At 55.9% G+C, this 20,273-nt stretch overlaps 3 protein-coding genes across 4 annotated transcripts; 1 reads left to right on the top strand and 2 right to left on the bottom strand.

Moving 5' to 3' along the window:
- The first annotated feature begins 550 nt into the window (after positions 1-550).
- Positions 551-7,317, top strand: Kmt5c (lysine methyltransferase 5C). Its single transcript, XM_051206978.1, has 9 exons — positions 551-601; positions 2,102-2,316; positions 2,454-2,619; positions 2,950-3,059; positions 3,305-3,468; positions 3,623-3,642; positions 5,544-5,680; positions 5,811-6,001; positions 6,123-7,317. Exons 2-9 carry the CDS (start codon positions 2,207-2,209, stop codon positions 6,653-6,655), a joined length of 1,431 nt encoding a protein of 476 aa, XP_051062935.1. The 5' UTR covers positions 551-601; positions 2,102-2,206; the 3' UTR covers positions 6,656-7,317.
- Positions 7,318-10,771: 3,454 nt separating this feature from the next.
- LOC127238390 (cytochrome c oxidase subunit 6B2) lies at positions 10,772-11,983 on the bottom strand. 2 transcript variants are annotated; one of them, XM_051206981.1, is made up of 3 exons: positions 11,715-11,983; positions 11,000-11,100; positions 10,772-10,908 (listed from the first exon to the last, which is right to left on the bottom strand). In XM_051206981.1, exons 1-3 carry the CDS (start codon positions 11,824-11,826, stop codon positions 10,855-10,857), a joined length of 267 nt encoding a protein of 88 aa, XP_051062938.1. In that variant the 5' UTR covers positions 11,827-11,983; the 3' UTR covers positions 10,772-10,854. The 2 variants fall into 2 exon arrangements, with proteins under 2 accessions (XP_051062938.1, XP_051062937.1); XM_051206980.1 differs by lacking the exon at positions 10,772-10,908 and having other exon boundaries at positions 10,940-11,100.
- Positions 11,984-13,482: 1,499 nt separating this feature from the next.
- Positions 13,483-19,848, bottom strand: Garin5b (golgi associated RAB2 interactor family member 5B). Its single transcript, XM_051207119.1, has 10 exons — positions 19,699-19,848; positions 19,308-19,462; positions 18,934-19,210; positions 17,001-17,010; positions 16,474-16,553; positions 16,219-16,319; positions 16,070-16,122; positions 15,917-15,976; positions 14,043-15,709; positions 13,483-13,680 (listed from the first exon to the last, which is right to left on the bottom strand). Exons 1-10 carry the CDS (start codon positions 19,846-19,848, stop codon positions 13,483-13,485), a joined length of 2,751 nt encoding a protein of 916 aa, XP_051063076.1.
- Positions 19,849-20,273: the final 425 nt, after the last annotated feature.

Here is a 20,273-nt window from a genome sequence, read left to right as displayed (position 1 = left end):
GAAAGGGAAATGGAGCTCGGTGACGGACGGACGTCTTAGCTAATGGAAGCATGGGCCTGAGAAAGGCCAACCAATGGCACGCGAAGTTTGGAGCCGGCAGAGCCCGCCCTCCTTTCCACTTGGACCTGAATAACCTGACCCAGACGGAGCTTGTCTCGGAGCGACGGCGCTTTGAGCCAATGACAGCATTGATTTGGGGCGGTGCGGGAGGAGGGGGCGGGCCACGTCTCTACGGCAACGGCTGAAGGACAGGGGCGCGAGCCACTAGTTGCAGCCCGCTGGGTTTATTGACAGCGTGGGCGTGGCGGGGTTTTGTCGGGGCACCGACTGGGGGCCCGGAGAGGCGGGCGGGGAGGGACCAAAAAAAAAAAAAAAAGGGGAGCAATGAGATCCGGCCAATAAGAGCGTCGCGGGTTTCGTAGCAACGGGGGAGTGACGGCGAGCTGGGCCAATAGGAGTTCGCGTCGGCCGTCGGGGCGGCGCGGCGGCAGTGGTGTCTGCCGAGAGCCGGAGGAGGCGGTGGGAGGTGGAGGAGGTGGAGGTGGTGGTGGTGGCGGCAGCAGCGCGGGCGCCTGAGGAGAAGGAGGAGGAGGAGAAGCGGGTGAGGGGCGGCGCGGGGCCCGACCTCTGAGCCCCCTCTCGGCCCCCGCCCCGCGCCGCCCGGACTCCCAGTCGCCCCCTGACCCGGCTGTCCCCGGGCCCGTCCTCGAGCCCGGGCGCCCAAGTCTCCGGGCCCGCGCGGGTCCTCGCGCGCTCCTCCGCCGGGGGCTCGTCCGTGCAGACTCCTCTCTCGCTCCCCAGGTCTTCCCTTGCACCTCTGCACGGCGCGGGCGAGCTTGTCCCCGACACCCTTCGCCGGCATTGTAACCTCCCTCTCCTGTCACTCTCAGGCCACTTCCTGACTCCTGGCTCACTGCTCCCCCCACACCCTCCCACAACCTCCCCACGCTTGGCTCAGTCCCCTCCTCGAGCCCCTGGGGTCTCCCGCGTCCCCGTCACTTCAGATCCCCCAGGACTTCCCCCCCACCTACTTGGAACCGCTAGACCCTCCTTCCTCGGACCCGGGCCCCGTGCCTACCTACCTACCCTTCGGGTCTCCTGGGCTCCTCCCTTGCACCCGCAGATGCCGCCCCACTCCACCCCCCTCCCCGGTCGTCCTTTTGACTTACCTCCATGTTTGTAGTCTCTCTCCCTTAACCCCATAGTCCCCCAGTAACCTGGCTTTATTTGTCTTCCCTCATAAGCTCCTCCCCAGCTGCCAGGCTTTTCCTTAGCTCCCTCTTCCTTTAACCCAGACTTATTGTTTGTTTGTTTGTTTTGTCCAGATCTTTCTCCCACTTCTTACAGCTTCCCCTCGTGCCTCAGCCACCCTCCTGCCTTTCTTGTTCTTACCTAGCGCTTTCCCAAGGCGCACCTCGGTCCACACATCATGATGAGGGTACTGGGTATAACCTGTCCCTCGGTCTCATTTGGTTTTCCTGAATCTAATCCCCCCCCGCCCGCCCCCTTGCCTCCTTACCTTTTGTTTTGACTTGTTCCTTCTTCCTGGTTTTTGTCCCCTTGCGAGACACCCCCTTTGCTAGAATTCTCAGTCTGGGAGCAGGTACTGGATTCTTCCTGCCCTCCAGGGTGCCTGGGTCCCACCCTTTCGGCCACTGCCAGAGAAGGGTGTCCTTGGAGGGAGGTGGTAAAGACTGAGACCCAGCCCAGCAAGGGTCACCAAAAAGCAGGCTAGAAGCTCAGAAACATTGAGTTCATTTCTCACCTGTCCCTTGGTGAGGCCCAGCTGTGCCGACTCCCCTCCTGCAATGCTAAGCCTTTGGAGCTACCTCAGGTTGCCAATTAATCTGCCTTCCCCTGGGTGCACGGGGGACTTGTCTCCTCCAAGAGCACTTGGTCTGTGTGTGCTGACATCCACGAAAGTGTACATGTCCTGGGGGGAGGGTTGTGTGTGGCTGGGGGACCTGCGGGAGGAGACAGGGGGAGCTTATTGCACAAGAGACAGTGTTTCTCACGGAGGGGGGGGGTGGTGTCACTCCTGCACAGAGCCCTGTGTAGTCACTGTTGCTCACCCTCACCCCCACCCTGTGCTCTCCTACAGATAAGCAGGTTGTGGGGCCCGCAGACACCTCACACAGCTGAGTGGCACAGAGCACGTTCCCTGTGCCCTGTTCTGTGCCAGAAGCAGCATGGTCTTCAGAGCACCATGGGGCCTGACAGAGTGACAGCCCGAGAACTGTGTGAGAACGATGACCTGGCTACCAGCCTTGTTCTTGATCCCTACCTCGGCTTCCGAACCCATAAGATGAATGTCAGGTGAGGGGGTTTGGTTAATGGCAGGCCTGGCTCCTTACTCTTGTGTATCTTTACTCTCAGCCTGGCCTCCCTGAAGCTTCAGGTGGGGTCCAGGGTCCTGGGAGTCCCCTGGAACTGAGGCGCACTCTTCTTCCCAGCCCCGTGCCCACCCTCCGACGGCAGCACCACCTCCGCTCAGCACTGGAAGCTTTCCTAAGACAGCGGGACCTGGAGGCCACGTACAGGGCCCTGACGCTGGGAGGCTGGATGTCCCACTTCTTCCAGAACCGGGCCCCTCGGCAGGAGGCTGCCTTCAAGACCCATGTGAGGGAGCCCATGCCTTGCTCTGGCCTGCACTGTGCTCTCCCCATTTAGCCGGCAGACTCTGGAGCTCTTAGGAGAGCAGCCCCCAGGTCCCAGGCTACCTTGCCCCTGGAGACACCTGCAAGGCTCAGAATCCTAGAAGAGAAGAATTAGGGGCTGGTGAGCTTCGAGAGGAGTCCAGCCTCCTCTTCCTTTGACAGACGAGGACACCTAGGCCCAGGGAGGACCCAGGCCACACAGTCAATGACAAAGTAGACCCGGTCCAAGAGAAAGGGACCCCTGCGGTTGGCCCTACTCAACTTTCCTTCCCTCTCCCCGCTCTCCTCCCAGATCTTCTGCTACCTCCGCTCCTTCTTGCCCGAGAGTGGCTTCATCATTCTGCCCTGCACCCGCTACTCTATGGAGACCAATGGGGCCAAGATTGTGTCTACCCGTGCTTGGTAAGGGGACCGCTGGGAGCAGAGACTCTCGGCCCTTATGGGTGAGGGTAGGACCCAGAAGAATCGGGGCTAGTGAGATGTGAGGACCTGGTGGATGGGAGGGACACTGGAGAATGCAAGGGCTGGCCCTGCCCCTTGGAGTCCCTGTCTCCCCCCCCCAGGGGGTGATTCTGCATGAGAGGCCCTCATCCCCAGCAAGGGCTGGGAGGCCTTGCTCAGAGCCCTACAGCATAGGCTGCCGGCAGGAAGAAGAATGAGAAGCTGGAGCTGCTGGTCGGCTGCATTGCAGAGCTTCGCGAAGAGGACGAGCACCTGCTTAGGGCCGGGGAGAATGACTTCAGCATCATGTACTCCACCCGGAAAAGGAGTGCCCAGCTGTGGCTCGGCCCAGCTGCCTTCATCAACCATGGTGAGGGTAACAGCGTGTGTGTGTGCGTGCGTGTGCGCGTGTGTGCGTGCGTGCGTGCGTGCGTGCGTGCATGCAGGCAAGTGTGTGCCGGGGGCTGCCTTCCCTTGCTCACGTGTTTCTCTCTTTTCTCTTGTGTCCACCCAACCGGTGACAGACTGCAAACCCAACTGCAAGGTGAGACCTGTAGAGTGCGAGACGGGTGGGCACGTGGGAAATGAAGGTGCGGGAGGGATGCTTTTTGGACTCTCCCGACAAAGCAGTTTCCTATCCTTGATAGTCCCCCGTAGCTGGCGGCAGCACCTGGAGTGGGCAGCGTGGGAAGGCACGTGTCCCCAAGGTTATCAGGGGGGGGGGAAGGAGGATCAGTGTGTTTGCACTGAGAATTATAAGTGCTCGGCTAACCTGAACAACTTCAGTGAAACTATATTTCAAAGGGGCCAGGGAGGCTCTCAGGGTAGTTGCTTGCTTAGCATAGGAGTGGTCTGAGCTGGAAGCACAGGGCCAGCAGGGAACAGATGCAGAGTTTTAGCTGAGCACTCTGACTTGTGCCTGTGGCATCAGTGTTTGGGGATGGAGGCAGGAGGATTGATGCAAGTTGGAAGCCAGCTTGGTCTACTTTGTGAGTTTCAGGTCACTTAGGATGATGAAGTGACAAGATCCTATCTTCAAAAAACTGAAAAGAAACATAATAATAAAATAATAATAATAATAAACAATGGACTGGGCATTGGTGGTTCACACCTTTAATCCCAGCACTGGGGAGGCAGAGGCAGGTGGATCTCTGTGAGTTCGAGGCCAGCCTGGTCTACAGAGCGAGTTCCAGGACAGGCTCCAAAGCTACACAGAAAAAGAAACCCTGTGTCAAAAAGCCAATGATGATGATGATGATGATAGGAGCATCCCCGGGGATCCCTGACCCATTGTGTACTGTCAGGGCACAGACCTCCTGCCCTCTGTGGGAGCCCCCAAAGCATGAGTTAGGGTCAAAGCTCAGCTTCCTGACTAAGAACTGAGAAGGGCTATGGCTGCACTGGCTGGCCCAGGGTTTCTCCTGTCGACGCCCCTAAGACAGTTGTTGGGGTCAGGCGGTGGACATCTGACACTGTGCAGACTTGTTTCTTGTGTCAGAGGCTGTCAGGATGAATGACACACAGCCCTCACCAGGCCGTGCACTGGAGGGACAGAAAGCAAAGGACACCATGCACTGGGTCACCAGCTGGCCTAGGAGGATCAGAGCTTTTCCAAGTGTTGAAGGAAATCAGGGGCATAAGAGGCCAAGACGTTTCACATCCTATGACAGGGACTGTAACGAAGCAAAGATGGTGACAGCTGGGCTAGTGAGCCTAGCTGACTGTCCTTCTAGCTGCATAGTGGGAGGTTTGGTTTCTAGATGGCCGTGGTGGCACTTCGCGGGAGGCTTACTGGGAAGGAAAGGACTGTATAGTTAGGATGGCCGTAGGGAGATTGGCAGGTAAAGGTAGAGGGGAGAGGGACAAGGATACAGGAGGTGGCACACTCAGGAGACACTGGCCATTTGGCCTGGACCGTCAGGCCTCTTTGGGTATCAGGGTTGAGTGGCTGGCTGGCTGGATAGCCAGTATGACCACGTTCTCCCTCAGATAAAGAGTACAGAGGATTACAGAAACGAGACGAGTCAGTAGGGTAACCACGGGGCGATGGTCCCCAAGGCAGGGCTTCGGAGTGGACACAAGCCTGGGGAGGGGGGGAGGTGGCCACGGAGGCGGAGTGGCAAGGAGTCGAGTGGCTCTTGAGGAACTATACCGTGGGCAGGTGGGCCTGGGCTGTGGAGCACAGGTCAGGGGAAGAACACAAGGGAGGTCATGGCCCATAGGGAGGGGTAGACACACAAGACAGGCTCGGAAGGGGCCATGGGGAGCACAGGCTCTAGCCAGGGCAGCTGCCAATAAATGACAGAGTGGGGGTGGGGTTCCGCAGCTGCAGCCCGACCCGTTCCAGAACCCCTAGGCCAGTGTGCCTGGTCAGGATGCGAAACTGGACAGCTCCTGCCCCGTGCCCCCCCTCCCCGTTGGGATATTGAGTGGGCGTGGCCTCAGTTTGTGCCCTCAGATGGGAATACTGCCTGTGTGAAGGTGCTCCGGGACATTGAGCCAGGGGACGAGGTGACGTGCTTCTATGGCGAGGGCTTCTTCGGTGAGAAGAATGAACACTGTGAATGCTACACCTGTGAGAGGTAGGCGTGGCCGATGCGGGGGTGGGGTGGGGGGCGGTGGAGGGTCCCTGGGCTGCGATGCATCTTCAGGATTCACTCTGAGCCGCGTCTGACCCAGCATCTGCCTCTGCCCTTTTTTCTGTTCGTGCAGGAAGGGTGAGGGAGCTTTCAGACTTCAGCCCCGGGAGCCGGAGCTGCGGCCACAGCCCCTGGACAAGTATGAGCTTCGAGAGACCAAGCGGCGTCTGCAGCAGGGCCTGGACAGCAGCCAGCAGAGCCCGCTGGGCCCGCGGGTCTGCTCCCACCTGGCCCCGCTCCGCCCCCAACGTGACCCATTCTGCGGTGAGCGCACCCCTGGTGTCCAGCCTTTGGGTCATTTCTTTGCTGAACTGCCCGTAGGCGGAACTCTTCGGGCCCTGCTGACCCCTTTCCCCTTTACTTCTCTCTTCCCTGACTACCGCAGCTGCCTGCCAACCCCCATGCCTGCTGCCTGCCAGCCCCCAGCTGGACTACTTGCCCCTCTGGCTCCAGTGGATGCCTCAGCCCCAGCCCAGAGTGCGTCCCTGGAAGCGTCCCCGGAAGCGCCGCCGCCCCAGGATCCGCCAGGCTGCATCGCCCCCTGTCCTCCATGCTGTCTCTGTCTCCTTACACCGGTGGGGAGGCTGCGGTCCCCACTGCCAACTGCGGGCTGAGGCCGTGGTGGCCCTGAACCTGCTCCCCAAGACGCGCTGGACCCCTCAACAGGACTGGTACTGGGCCCGGCTCTACGGGCTACCTTCTGTGGTGCGTGTAGACCTGACCCGCCTAGACCTGACCCGCCTAGCCCCAGCCCAACCAGCTGCTCCTGTTCCTGTGGGGAGCCCGGCCCCTGTCCCCACCCCTGACCTGGTCCCTAAGCAGGCCCTTGCCTTTGCTCCTTTCTGCCCACCTAAGCGCCTCCGGCTAGTGGTCAGTCATGGCTCCATCGATCTGGACATCAACAGTGGTGAGCCGTGATAAGCTGCCTGCAGGGAGCCCAGACTGGAGTGCAGTCTCTGTCTTGGACACCTCCAGAAGGGAGGAAGGGGTTGACCCTTGACCCAGGTCTGATCCTGGGATCGTGTTGGTTAGGACATCCCTAGGGAGTTGATCCTTACTGCTCTATGACTGCTGACCCCTGAGCCACACCCCCACACACACCAAGCAGGGAGCCCTGGCCATTTGATGCTCCCTCCCCATCCCTGGCCCCGCCCCACCCCCAGAACTGTAGGAGACATCCCCTCCCCTCAGCCTCCTTCTCCCCCAGGGAGCAAAGCCATAAGGGGTGGGGGCCACTCCATGGCAACTCTCTAGAATTCTGCTCAGACCACGGAGGTGGAACTGACTTGGGGGCTTGCCCTCCCAAGCTGCCCCCACAGTGGGGAGTGGGTTGGCTCTCAGCCCTGCAGTTGTTGGAGGCAGGAGCAGTCAGAATGGGTGGGTGGTACCCAGGAACACATCCTTGGCCCTACCCACCCCATGGTCTCAGGGAGGCCAGGTGTGACCTCGTCTTTCTCACGGTGCTATCCCCGGTGCTACTGGGGTGTAGGGGAGGCTCCCTCTCCTCCCCACACCAGAATGGGGGTATGATGGGGGATTGGAAGAACTTGAACTTTTTATTAAAACGTTTTATGCCCTTAGGAGTTCTTATGTTTTAGGGGGGTGTCAGGCTGGAGGGTGAGGTCTCAGCCTTGCTGGGGAGATGAGGTGGCGTGCCTTGGACACTGATAGCTGCCCCGACAAGCCTTAAGAAGGGAGACGGGAGACGGGCAATGGGTTCCGGGGACTTCTGTACTAAGGTAAAGTCCCGTGACCAAGTGAGGAGATAAGTGGATGGCAGTGAGGCCATGTAAGGACTTGTCCCTTTCACTCCTCAGCCAGGTGCCCTTACCTCTAGTGCAGGGCCTGCTGTGGAGGCACCCCTTTAATTCTAGCACTCAAGAGGCAGAGGCAAGTGAGTTCAAGGCTAGGCTGGTCTACACAGGGAGTTCCAGGCCAGCCAAGGCTACATAGACTCTGAAAAATACAATACAATCTTCAGGGAGTTGTTGGGCCTGTGCAAAAGCAGGTTCTGGGGAGATGACATCGATAGGACCCAGAAACCCAGCCCTGGTGATGGGTGGGGGAACTCCCATGTAGCCCGGTCGGCCTCAGACTCCTTGTTGTACTCTCGGAGTTAATAAAATAAAATAAAAAGCTGGCGGGTGTAGCCGGCTTTCTTGGCAAGCACCAAGCCCTTCGTTTAACCCTCCGTGCCAGAAAAGAGAACTAAAGAGCTTGTGCAGAAAGTGCTGCCCCAACTGTTTCTCCCCTTGAACCCTGGAGGTTGACCAGATGACCCCAGGAGCCGCAGGACCCTGCAGGGAGAGCCGGTGTCTGGGAACAAAGTGGGCCCCGAGGACAGAGCTTGAAGAGCAGCATAAGTGCTCTGACCTCTGCCCAGGAAGCAACTACAGAGCCAGGGGAAAGAGAAGACAGGGCAATTGGTCATGTGTCCTCTGGCCAGGGGAGGCTGCTAAGAGCTGAGTGTAGCCCTGGGATCTTGGGAAACAGTTCGGTGGGTGTTAGGTGGGGAACACTCACCGAGGGGCCTAGAGAGAACCGTTGAGAGTTTGTGGTGGGGTTGTTCACACACAGGGTACAGGCAGGGTGCGGAGCAGCTTCCCACATAGCACGGGCAGGGTTGGCCTGGGGTGTAAGATGGCCCGGAGTGCGGCGCAGGATGGTGCACGTGTAATTCCAGCACTCAGGAGGACGGAGAGTCTGAAGCCAGTCTGGCCCGTAAAAGTGTTGGGAAGAGACAGCAAGTGATCAAGTGGCAATGACAACGGGGATTGTGGACCTGAGAAGGAAAAGGGGAGAAAACAGCCTCCAGACCCACGTCTCTGGGCCGGACAACGGTGGCTGCACAGCTAATGGCCCAGCCTCCTAACTGGTGACATCACTAAGTCCTCAGGCAGCATTTGACCTCTCCCCAAGACAGTGCTGTCTTATCCGCGGTATCTCCTGTGGGGATGGTGAGTGACCAATCTTCCGGTAGCCTTGTCCTCACCCTGTACTTCCACCATGCCCGTCTCTCTCGGGTTGTGGTCAGACAGCTCTGAGGCCAAGGTCTAGATGTAGTCATCCTGGGCCACATCTGGGGTGTGTCCTTGGTGGGTGGTGAGCAACCTATGGGGCAGGTAGTAGACAGGTCATGCAAGGGTGGGACCAGCCATACAACCCCCACCCCCATCCTGCTTCTGATAACGGGACTCTGAGCCATTTGCTTTACAGCTGGAGCTGGAGAAACTGGGGTTGGTTATTCAGGGAGGTGGTGTGCATAATCAAAGTTACATTGAAAACTGGGAGTAGTCACATGAGGCCTTTCAAGACAGTTTGCGGTTACTGCAGGTCTAGTCAGGAGGCTGGTAGCTGTGGGTAGCAGCAGGTGCCAACACAGCCAGGCTAGAAGCCTCTGCTTCTGTTAAGGATTACTGGTGCCGGGCTTGGTGGCTATAATCCCAACACGTGGGAAGTAGAGGCAGGAGGATTAAGAGTTCAAGGCTATCCTGTCTACAGGAGACTTATGGTAAACAAGCAAACAGGGTGACTTCAGGATGGAGAGGAGGCCCAGTGGCTTGGTTCTTCCAGAGGACCTGGCATCGGGCTGCTTAGTCTCCACCCAGCAACTACGGTTGTAAGGCATCTAATGCCGTCTCTTGGCCACCTCTCACTAGTACCCACTCTCGCCCTACTCAAATAACATTTTAAAAGGAGGGCCAGGGAGTCAGTTCGGCAGGGTGGTGGTGCGCACCTTTTAGCCCCAGTGCACAGGAGGCAGGCATGGGTAAGATGGGCTTCTGTGGGTTCAAGGCCAGCCAGGGCTAAGTAAACCTGTCCATAAAAAGGAGGAGGGTGTCACTCCTTATGTTTGGGAGATATTGCCGAGGAGCATCTGGACCCAGAACCATTGGGGGCTGAGTGTGCTGAAGGGGGCCAGTGGGAAAACAGAAGTGTGACATTTGCATGGAGAAAGGGACAGATGGCCTCATATGAGCACAGGGGTGGACCTGCATTAGACATCAAAGGGGCTCAGTGGATCTAAGTTCCAGGAGATGCAAGCCCTTACCCCCTTCTGGTCCCCTTGAGTACCAGGCACTCAAGGGGCGTGCGAACATACGTGAATATTTTATTCATGCACACATGTATACATGAATATCTTACTCATACACAAATTCTTTTTTTCCTTTTTAAATCAGAGGGTGTGGCTGTGGGGGACCTGGGGCTGCTGAAGGATAGAAAAGCCTTTGGGGCCCTACTGGGACAAGAGGGGCTCTTGTGGTGGAGACAGGATGATTTTGGAGGTAAATGGGAGGTAGGGCGCGATGGGAAATTGGTAAGAGCTTCAGGCTGGGTGGGTCCATAGGATACGCAGGAGGTGGGTCCGCAGGAGGGGAGGAGGCTGAAGGAAGGGAGCGGAGCAGGTAGGTGCGATGGGCAGACACCCTGACCCTGGAGCCCTGTAGGTGGAGTCTTTGTTGTGATTTTTTTGGGGGGGGGGTCGGGGTTTCACTATATATTGTAGCCTTGGTTGACCTTGAACTCACTATGTAGACCAGGCTAGCTTCAAATTCATAGAGACCCATGTACTTCTGCCTCCGGAGTGCTAGGCTAAAGGCATGGGCTACCTTGAATGTTGAGCTCTTGACTTGGTCGTCACAGGCAGAACCCAAGAGCCTCTAAGCTTGTTTCTACCTACCTGCCTTTGACTGCTTTAATTCTGAAGCAGCAATCCTTCTCCTTGGCCCCACGATCAAAAGAAGCAGTGTTGGGGGGGTGGGGTGTCAGCCGGTAAGCAATTACCATGTATGCTTGACGACCTGAGCGGGCACATAAAAAGCCTGGTGCAGCAGCCCTGTGGGAAGTCAGAGACAAGAGGATCCCAGCTAGTCTAGCCCATCGGTGAGTTCCAGGGTCGGGGGGGGGGGGAGGGGCGGGGGGAAGGAGAGGCAGAGAGTCTCAAAAACACAAAAACAAAAAGAAAAGAAAGAAGCAAAAAGCAAACATTAGCAGCACCATAACTTTATTTGTGGCGTGGAGATAGAGGTGGGTAACCCAGGCTGGGGCTTGGTCAGAGGGCAGCGGTCACTGGAGGACGATCCCTCCCTCCAGGGAGACAGCGCTCAACTGCACAGTCAGATTTTGCCCGGGAAAGTCCCCTGCTTGATCTGCTCGTTCCAGCGCTGCACCTGGAGAGGCAGAAGGGACCCCAGCGTCTGCTCAGCCCGAGTCTGAGCCCGCCACCCTCTCCACCAATCCCCCGCTCCGTCGCCCTCTCACCCAGCTGATGGGACACAGTGAACGGTACACGCGGAAATAGTACTCGCAGGGCTGTGTGCTCTTCCCGCGGTGGTTCATAGCCTTGATGCAACGGTGGTAGTCTGCAGAGAGTATCGGGGATGGGAGGTGGGGGAGGTGTCACGACACAAGCCACGCCCTTCTAGTCACTGGCACTGCCTAGGGCCCCTGGCCATTCCTCAGTCTTATCCTCTCCAACCAATCGGGCTCCTCCTTTGGACTATAGCCCTCCCCCCCCCACCAAAAAACCAAACCAAACCAAACCAAACCAAAACAAACCTCCCATCTTGACTGAGCTCTACTTGCTACCTGGCTAGGACCAGTCCCTTCTGGTTGTCTGCTTCACCTTGCCCCTCCTCCAGGACAAGTTCTGTCTGGGTCTCTATCAGGTGCCCGCCTCCCTTCACCTCTGCCCCCCCCTTTCTCTTGACCCAGCCCCCTCTCACTCCTGGCCTTGCCCTTTACTGACAAGGCTCCGTCCCTCCTGGCTCAAAACCATTTCACTCCAGGGTGGCAATCTTAATGCTTCCAAAACTGGCAGCCGCCTCCACTCCAGGCCCCGCCCCTCCGCGGCCCTGCCCCACCCACTTCGGTGCAGGCCCCGCCCCTGCGGGCTAAGGTCCGGCCTCCCATTCCAACGGTCTCTGAGGGTCTCCAGGTGGGGGCCTCCCCTCTAATCTGGCTCAACCGGTCTCACCCAGAAAATTCTGGTAGCAGTTACGAGTCTGGTTCTGGTTAGGGAAGCGCGGGTCAAAGGGGACCGTTTTCCATTCTCTCGAAGAGGGCATCTGGGCTTTAACATCCAACATCCACCGAAGGAAGGGTCAGCTCCTGCAGGAAGGGAGCCCCTCGCTCCGACCTTTCCCGGCTCCTGACCCAGTCTAACCCCACCCACCTTGCCCTCACCAGATGAGGTGGGCGAACTTAGCTGGCACACCAGGGCTGTGGACGTCCACTGGTGCGTTTAGCTCGCTCGAGAGTGAGGACTAGTCCCAAGAGCGCAGGAAAAATACGACCCTCAGGCCGGATTGGCTGGCCCTCAGGGTGTCCCGGCCAATAGGATCCCTCTGTAATGTGAGGGGTGGGGTCACCGGAGGCCCCGCCCCTCCTCCTTGCGGGGATGCTCACGCAGATAACAGGCTCCAAGGCTGCGCTTTGAGTCTCAGACTAAGACTTTTAATCCCCCACAAAGCTGAGCCAAAGCTGAGCTTCTCCCTGACATCTGCCCCGCCCCGCCCTCCCCAATATATAAACGTATATCTGGCTCTGGTCTCTACGGGAGAGGGAGGGTCTCCCCACCACCACACGCGGTTTTCTCAGTCGGGGTGCACAGCACCCTGCAGGCCTGTGAGGGAAGGAGGAAAGGGAGGATGATTCCTGGTTCCCGAGGCCCACTCCTCCAGGTCCAGATCTTCCAGGTCTAATGGGTACCTACCTTGGCCTCAATGGGCTTCTGGACAATTTGTTGATACATTGACTCTCCTGCATTGTTATCTTAAATCCTTGTGGGAGAGAAAGGCAGAGAATGTTTTAGGGGATGGTCAGAGAGACAGGTATCCAAGAGTATAGAAATTATATATATTTCACAGCTGTTGTTTACCCCTTAAAAGGTGGTCAATATATTTATCCTTTCTAGTGTTCAAAGACGTTCTGGTCACCCTTTAGGTTCCCCCCCCCCAACACATTAGACGTCATCCCCCATTCCTACAACTCTAAGCATTTTCTTTAAACCACCATCTTTTTTCTGTCTCTGTGGATATCTGGACACTTCATAGAAATTAATCTTATCTGGTTGGCTTAGGGTTCTGTTTCTTTCATTTGGTATGTGATAATTTGCTTTTATTTATTTATTTTTTCTCGAGACAAGGTCTCACCATGCCCTGGAAATTGTCTTGTTTGAACTGGGTATGTAGATCCCACCCACTTCTGCTTTCTGAGTGCTGAGACTCAAGGGGAGAGGGGCGACATGCCATGGGTGCTTACGTAGATCACAGGACAATTTGTGGAAGTTCATTCTCACCTTCCACCATGTGGGTCCCAAGGATGCCCAGCTTGGTGACAAGCACTTTTTCCCACTGAGCTATGGCAAGGGCTCTTATTTTCTTAGTTTGTGACTGGGTCAGTTTGTAGTTCAGGCTGGCCTCGATAATTATGCATAGCCAAAGGTGACTGTGAGCTCCTGATCCTATGCCTCTGCCTCCCCAAAAGTGTGTCCTGCCACACCCAGTTTTATTTGGTGTCAGCTACCACACCCTGTTTTATCAAATCCAGGGGCCTCCTGCCTGAACGCTAGGCAAGCAAGCCCTCTGCCAAGAGCATTATATCCCACACTTGCTCTGTCTCTTCCGATCGCTCCTTGCAGGTGACTTCGCCCATCTCACGGTTCTCACAGGCTGATAACTCCCCCAAGTCACTTCCCCCGAGTCCTAGGCTCACGCATCCCCACCATTGGTTGCACATCTGCCTCAGTCATCTGGGAATCGCTTCCCTGAGCCTCCCACTGCTGCTCTGGCTTTAGCATTCTGCAGGTCTGGCACCGTCAACTTGATGCCATTGAGGGTCACCCAGGAGACAAACATCTGGGCACATCTGTGAGGGCCAACGGAGGTGGGAAGACCCACTCTCAGTGTAGGTGGCACCATACTGCAGTCTGGAGTGCCTGGCTGAATAGAAACGAGAAAATGGGGCCGAGGCGATGGCTCAGTGGGTAAACTGCCTGTTGTGAAAGACACAACATGGCTTTGGGACCTGAGAACCCATGGGAAACCAAGGGATGGTGGCCCACTCCTGTACCCCAAGCATCACGCCTGGAATCTCAGCACTCGGGAGGCAGAGGCAGGCGGATCTCTGTGAGTTCAAGACCTGCCTGGTCTACAAGAGCTAGTTCCAGGACAGCCTCCCGAGCAATACCGAGAAACCCTGTCTCAGGAAAAAAAAAAAAAAAAAAAAGTTGGCAGTGGTGCCAGCTGTTAATCCCAGTCCCAAATACCTAAGCATGATGGTCGCTGAATTCCTTCCCTGGTACCTCATTTTTCTCCTCCATTTTTCTCTTATTCTCTATCTCCAAAGTGATGGGAAAGAGAACTTCCGAGTTTGGCCCTGCGACAGCCACAGGCTGCTGCTGTGTTTGCTTGAGTCCTTGATCTTTCACCCCAGGCTTTTGAGGCACCCTGACTGAGGTCTCTGTCTTAGAGATGAGGGATGTGACGGATGTCAATGGCTGGTATGGGTCCTCAGAATCTAAGGTGGGTATGGTGGTGCCAAACTTTGGAGTTTGGTACATCTTTGGCAGATCAGGTGCAGGTTCCTTGGAAGTCCTCAGCGAGTCCTCGGGTGGCTTCCCCTCCATCTGGGGCTGCGTGTTCTCCTTCACCTTAGTTTGGGAACTTGCTTGTCCCATGACTTTTACATGTCCCTGCTCTGGGAAGGTCATCGGGCTGGAGTTAAAGGGCAAATTGGCCAGCATAGACGTGGGAGACCCCTTGGAAGTCACAGAGAACCAGGTGGGCAGAGAGATGGTAGCTGGCTTCAGGTGCTGCTCTTTGGAGTTGGCCATGATCATCATCTTGGCAAGAGCAAGCCCCTCCACAGAGAAGGGCCTGTTGTCGTCTATGTGGGGGCCCTCAACAGCCACCTTCTGGGTCAGGATCCATTTCTTCTGCGTCTCTCTCTCCTTTGACTTCAGATCAGGCAAGTTCACGGCTGTCTCCTCCTTCACTTTGTGGGCCCTGTCTTCCACCTTGCCTCTGGCCTTCAAGGCCTCCAGAGTGACCTCCTGGGTTTTGCTAATCAAGATCTCCTTGGATTGCTTCTTGGTGGTGGCATTGGGCAGCTGCAGGGACATGGCCTGGGTCTTCATGTCTACTACTTTCGTCTTTTGCCCTCCCACCAATACCGCAGGCTCCTGTTTCCCTTCAGGCTTTCTCTCAAGCTTGTCTCCTGCCGGTAACCTGCTGGCATCCCCAGGGGCCTTTGCCCTTGAGTCAGGAGGTCTCTGAGACCGGACGGTCGGAGCCTTCTGAGATTGAGTATTTGGGGCTTGACAGTCCTTCTTTGGGGGCATGGCCTTCTGGAGAGCTTGGGGTGCTTGTAGAAGCTTCGGGATTGGGGGTAAATTTTTTTGGGGTGGGACTACAAGAACTGGGGTCTTCCGGGAGGGTCCAGGAATGGGTGCGGCCTTATGGGAAGCAGAAGGTGGACCCTTACAGGAGAGGCTAGGTATGGCTGAAGACTTCTGGGCGGACCATGGTGGCGCTGGGGCCTTCTGAGATGGAGCGGGAAGGCCTGGGGCCTTCTGAGCTGGAGCCGATTCCCCTGGTACCTTACTAGACTTGTCCAAAATGAACGGTGTTTTCCCTGATGTGACAGGGACAGATGCAGCCTTCTGGGAGGACAGTGGCCCCACATATTTCTTTGGGTCTTTGGACCTGGCCTTGTCACTGGACTTTGGATAGGAGGGACTCGGTGGGAAAATGTAGAAGGCAGGAGGGTAAGGGGCCATGTGCAAGGAAGAAGACAGTGTGGTGGACTCAGCGTCTATGAGATCTTCAAAGTCCTTCATCCACAGGAAGGTGTCCATGTTATCACAGGAGTTCATGAATGGTAAATCAGGACTGTCGTGAGAGACACACTGTGTAGGAGTCTCAATCAGATGGCCCCGGCCTGTGGCTCCCTCAGAATCAGATCTGTGGGTCTGTAAATGGATGGGGTGGGCATGTTCAGGACCAGGAGAGACACAAAGCTTGGGAATCTGTCTTTCAGCCATCATTCTTACCGCCAGGAGTCCACGCCCCAGCCTCCTCCCTTGGACCCCACAGTCCAGGCCCCAGCCTCCTCCCTTGGACCCCACAGTCCAGGCCCCAGCCTCTAGTAAATAGCTTGCCTTTGAACTGGACTGTTCCTGGTTCATCGTGCCAGAGATGATGCTAAAAATGGTCCGGATGGTGATACTAGCCTTCTCTGTAGGGCAGAAAGAAGTCTGAGCCCTCTGGGAAAGGGATCAAACTCACAAGCAGGTTCATGCATGTGGGAGAGGGTGGGCATTGGTCATACCAGAAACATGGATTAGAGTTTTGGATCCATCGGGGCAGGCATCTAGGTAGGATCTACAGAAATAATGTAGTGGAGCATTAGTGATGTCTGAGCCAGGGTCCTAAACACAACCAGCCAAAACAAACAAACAAACAGAACCCATTGCCTACTTCTTTTCTGTGACTTCCAGATGCTCAGCAGGTTGCAGATGTGACCAGATGAGAGGCAGAGAGTCACCCACAGCCTGAGACCTAAGTCTTTGCTTGACTGTCTGTCCATGGGCAGAGAACAGAGAGGAGTCAGTCAGAGTAGGGGCAGCCCCTGGGCCATGCTGGAACGTGCATGCATACACACACACACACACACACACACACACACACACACAGAGAGAGAGAGAGAGAGACAGAGAGAGAGAGAGAGTGTGCAAGCCCTGGTTGCCTCACCTTGGTCTTCCTTTGTTTTCGAGAAGGGAATATTTTGTAAGGAAAGGTGCGCTCAGTAGCTTCTCCTGGGGAGACAGAGAGAGAAGGGTCAAGGATCTTAGCGGGCTCCGATGTGGGGCAGGCTCTGAGGTCCCTGTGAGCTTAGCCAGGAGTGCAGAAGAACCTGCCCAAGTGTTTGAGCTCCACCCATGCTTTGAGGGAGGGTACCTGACATGCAGAGGAAGGTGGCTCAGCCTTTGACAGAGGTGGCTCACCTGTAAGTCCGCATCCAGGCTGGTCCTGTGGACAGAAGGGACAGTTGGCAGAGTCTTTCACTGGTCCCCCTTTCTCGGTTTAAGATTTGCTTGTTTATCCTTTTTTGTTTGTTTATTGTTTGTTTTTCGAGACAGGGTTTCTCTGTGGCTTTGGAGCCTGTCCTGGAACTTGCTCTGTAGACCAGGCTGGCCTCGAACTCACAGAGATCCACCTGCCTCTGCCTCCCCAGTGCTGGGACTAAAGGCGTGCGCCACCAACGCCCAGCTTGTTTATACATTTTTATGTGGAGGTATGAGTGCCTGCATGTATGTATGTATGTGTACCATGTCATGTTAACGTGGAGCCAATGGTAAGCAGAGCCCCTCAAGCTGGAGTTCCTTCTGTGGCTTTTCAGCACCCTGGGTCCTCTGCAAAAGCAGTATGTGTTCTTAACCACTTTTCCAGGCTTTAAAGTGTTTTATTGCATGTACTTATTTCTTTGTTGTTGTTGTTATTTGAGACAGGGTGTCTCAGTGTTAACAGTCACGACTGTCCTGGAGCTCACTCTGTAGACCAGGCTGGCCTCGAACTCACAGAGATCCGCCTGCCTCTGCTTTCCAAGTGCTGGGGTTAAAGTTGTGTGTCACCAACAGCCAGGCTATGTACTTACTCCTTTTGGGGACGTGGCGTGCACATGCCATGGCACCTCCTTGGAGGTCAAGGGACAGCTTTTAGGAGATTGCTGTCCCCTTCCACCATGTGGGACAGGGGATCCATCTCCAGTGGACAAGCTTGGAGACAAGTGCCCACTGAGCCCTCTCACCGCCCCACACACCTAGCCTGCCTTTGTACATGAATTCTGGAGTCAGGGTATGATTTAGACTCTTGAACTTGCAAGGGAAGTCCTTTATGGGCTCTTCAGCTCCCACTTTGCTTTTGTTGTTGACACAGGGTCTCACTCTATAGGCAACAATGTCCTTCTGAAACTCACCGTGTAGCCCAGGCTGGCCTCGAACTCATTGCAACCCTCCTGCTTCAGCCTCCCAAGTCTTGGGAATGACAAGCATAAACCACCAAAGCTTTTTTTTTTTTTTTTTTTTTTTTTATTAAGAATTAGAAGCTGGGGGTTTGTGGCGCACGCCTTCAATCTCTGTGAGTTCAGGGCCAGCCTGGTCTACAAAGCTAGTTCCAGGACAGGCTCCAAAGCAACACAGAGAAACCCTGTCTCGATAAACAAACAAACAAACAAAAAGAATTAGAAATTACAGGGGCAGTGGTGGTGCACACCAGAGGCAGAGGCTGAGACCTCTGTGAATTTGAGGACAGCTTGGACGACAGAGAGAGTTTCAGGACAGCTAGTGCTATTACACAGAGAAAACCCTGCCTCAAAGAGCCAAAAGAAAGGCCAGGCGTTGGTGGTGCACACCTTTACTCCCAGCAATCAGGAGGCAGAGGCAGGTGGATCTCTGTGAGTTCAAAGCCAGCTTGGTCTACAGAGCTAGTTTCAGGATAGACTCCAAAGCTACACAGAGAAACCCTGTCTTGAAAACAAAACAATAAATAAATAAACAGAAACCAAGGCCTGGCCAAGGGGCACAGCAAGAGAAAGCACCTTGTGGCTAAGCCTGATGACCTGAGTCTGATCCCCAGGATCCACATGGTAGGTGAGAACCGACACTCAAGTGTGCATTCTCACACATATACAAAAAGGAGTGTGAATAGGCTAGTGAGCTGAGGGTATAAACCAGACTAGCATCAATGGTTCTGTTAGTGTTGTTTCGGTCTTGGGTTTTTTATTATTTATTTATTTATTTATTTATTTATTTATTTATTTATTTATTTATTTTGAGATGGTGTTTCTCTGTATAGCCTTGGCTGGGCTTAAAGGCATGTGCTGTAACCTCCCAGCTGTCTCTGAGATTATAAGCACGTGCTGCTACACCCAGCATTTTTATGTGGGTTCTAAGGGGCTGAACTCAGGTCATCATACTCCCAAGGCAACACCTTAACCAACGGAGCTATTTTCCCTGCCCTGTGGTTTCCCGTCTGTTACCTACCCAGCCAGTCACTTCATCCCCAGCTTTCCTTCCTTGGTTCCATGAGGTCAGACCCTCCCTTCAGACCTAGCATTCTAGGAACCCAGCTCCTTTCCCTGGGCTCCCTAGGCTTTGGGCTGTTGGTCCTCTCTCTCCTCTATGGAATCAGGACAGTGGTCTGAATCCCCACCTGAAGGCGCCAGGTGGAGGCTGGCGCTCCGTTTACGGGCGTGTTCAGAGGGCTCGTGTTTAAGGTCCTGGGTGCCCAAGATATGGTAGGTTCATGAAGCAGGTTGATGAGGCGAATCCAGCGGTCAAACAGGAAGCTTAGTTCGTGGTCAGGGGCATCCAATTCCAGGTAGTAATAGCGGCCGGTGATCAGACGCAGCTTCAGGCGCCAGGAGGACAGATCGTGGACATAGAGGTGGGCAAGGTCTAGTGGAATCATCCTGCGGGAGGTGGGAGACCTCCCGGGTAGCTCGTGCCATAGAGAGGGAGGAGTGGAGTGAGCCAGGGGTAGAGCTCAAGGAACGAGGAGGAACGTACCTGGTCAGGTTCAGATTGGAGCACTCTCTACTCTCGGGGGGCCGAGCAAGCAACAGAATGTCAGGTAGCACTAGACCAGGCAGGGATGCCGCTACGCCCATAGTCAGCTTGTTGGTTTGGTGGTGCACAAACGCAGGAGCTCCACGATTGGTCACCTGGGGCAGCCAGGGAGCAGGGCTGGGACCAGTCTTTTTTCCAACATGCCTCCAGCATCCCCTCACCTGAGAGCCTCCTTGCTTTCCAAACCCACTCAGTCCGGGGCGGCGGGGCGGGGTGGGGTGGGGTGGGGTGGGTGGGTGGGTGGGGTGGGGTGGGTGGGTGGGGTGTCTCTCTCTCTTCCTGTGTCTCAGCCCTCCTCCCCCATTTCCCCGGGGCCCAGGGAGCCAGGGACCTGGACAAAGTTACTCTCGAACATGGGCAGCGGGCGGAGGGGCAGGTACTCGCCCTTCTGGAGGGTCTTCTGCAGCTCCCCAAGAATGGGGACCCACTTCTGGGGTTCCTGGGGAGGCTGGGTACGCCGAATGTTCAACAGCCGTTTCATGATGGCTGTCAGTACAGCGGGTGGGGATGTGTAGGCTCAGGGATCCAGGACCCAGGTGGAGCCCTGACCCCCACCCCAGCCCACCAGCCTTGGACCCCTGGGCTTCAAGGATGTCAGGAGCTCAGCAGTGACAGCAAGTGGATTGTCCCCAGGGCTGAGAGACTCTGGTATGGCCATGGCCCTGTGAGAGGTAGTCGGCTCTAGGCAGTGGGAGGAACCTTTGGGAGGGGCTTTGTGACCTCACCAGCCACCAGGGGCTGCCCAGAGGACTCAGCCTTCCAGAATATGGCCTTGGGTCTTGAGGACCGGGAGAGGTGAATCAGAACTCCATCCGAACACCCCGTCTCCTGGACCCAAAATTGCGAAGGCACAAGCGGCAACACCATAGGGTCTGTGTACCTATACAGGCCAGGGATCATTAACCC

The sequence above is a fragment of the Phodopus roborovskii genome, unplaced genomic scaffold, assembly GCF_943737965.1.
Source record: "Phodopus roborovskii unplaced genomic scaffold, PHOROB, whole genome shotgun sequence".
NCBI classification, from domain to species: Eukaryota; Metazoa; Chordata; class Mammalia; order Rodentia; family Cricetidae; genus Phodopus; species Phodopus roborovskii.
Note: the sequence above shows the minus strand (reverse complement) of the source record. Positions and strands in the feature narration are given on the sequence as shown.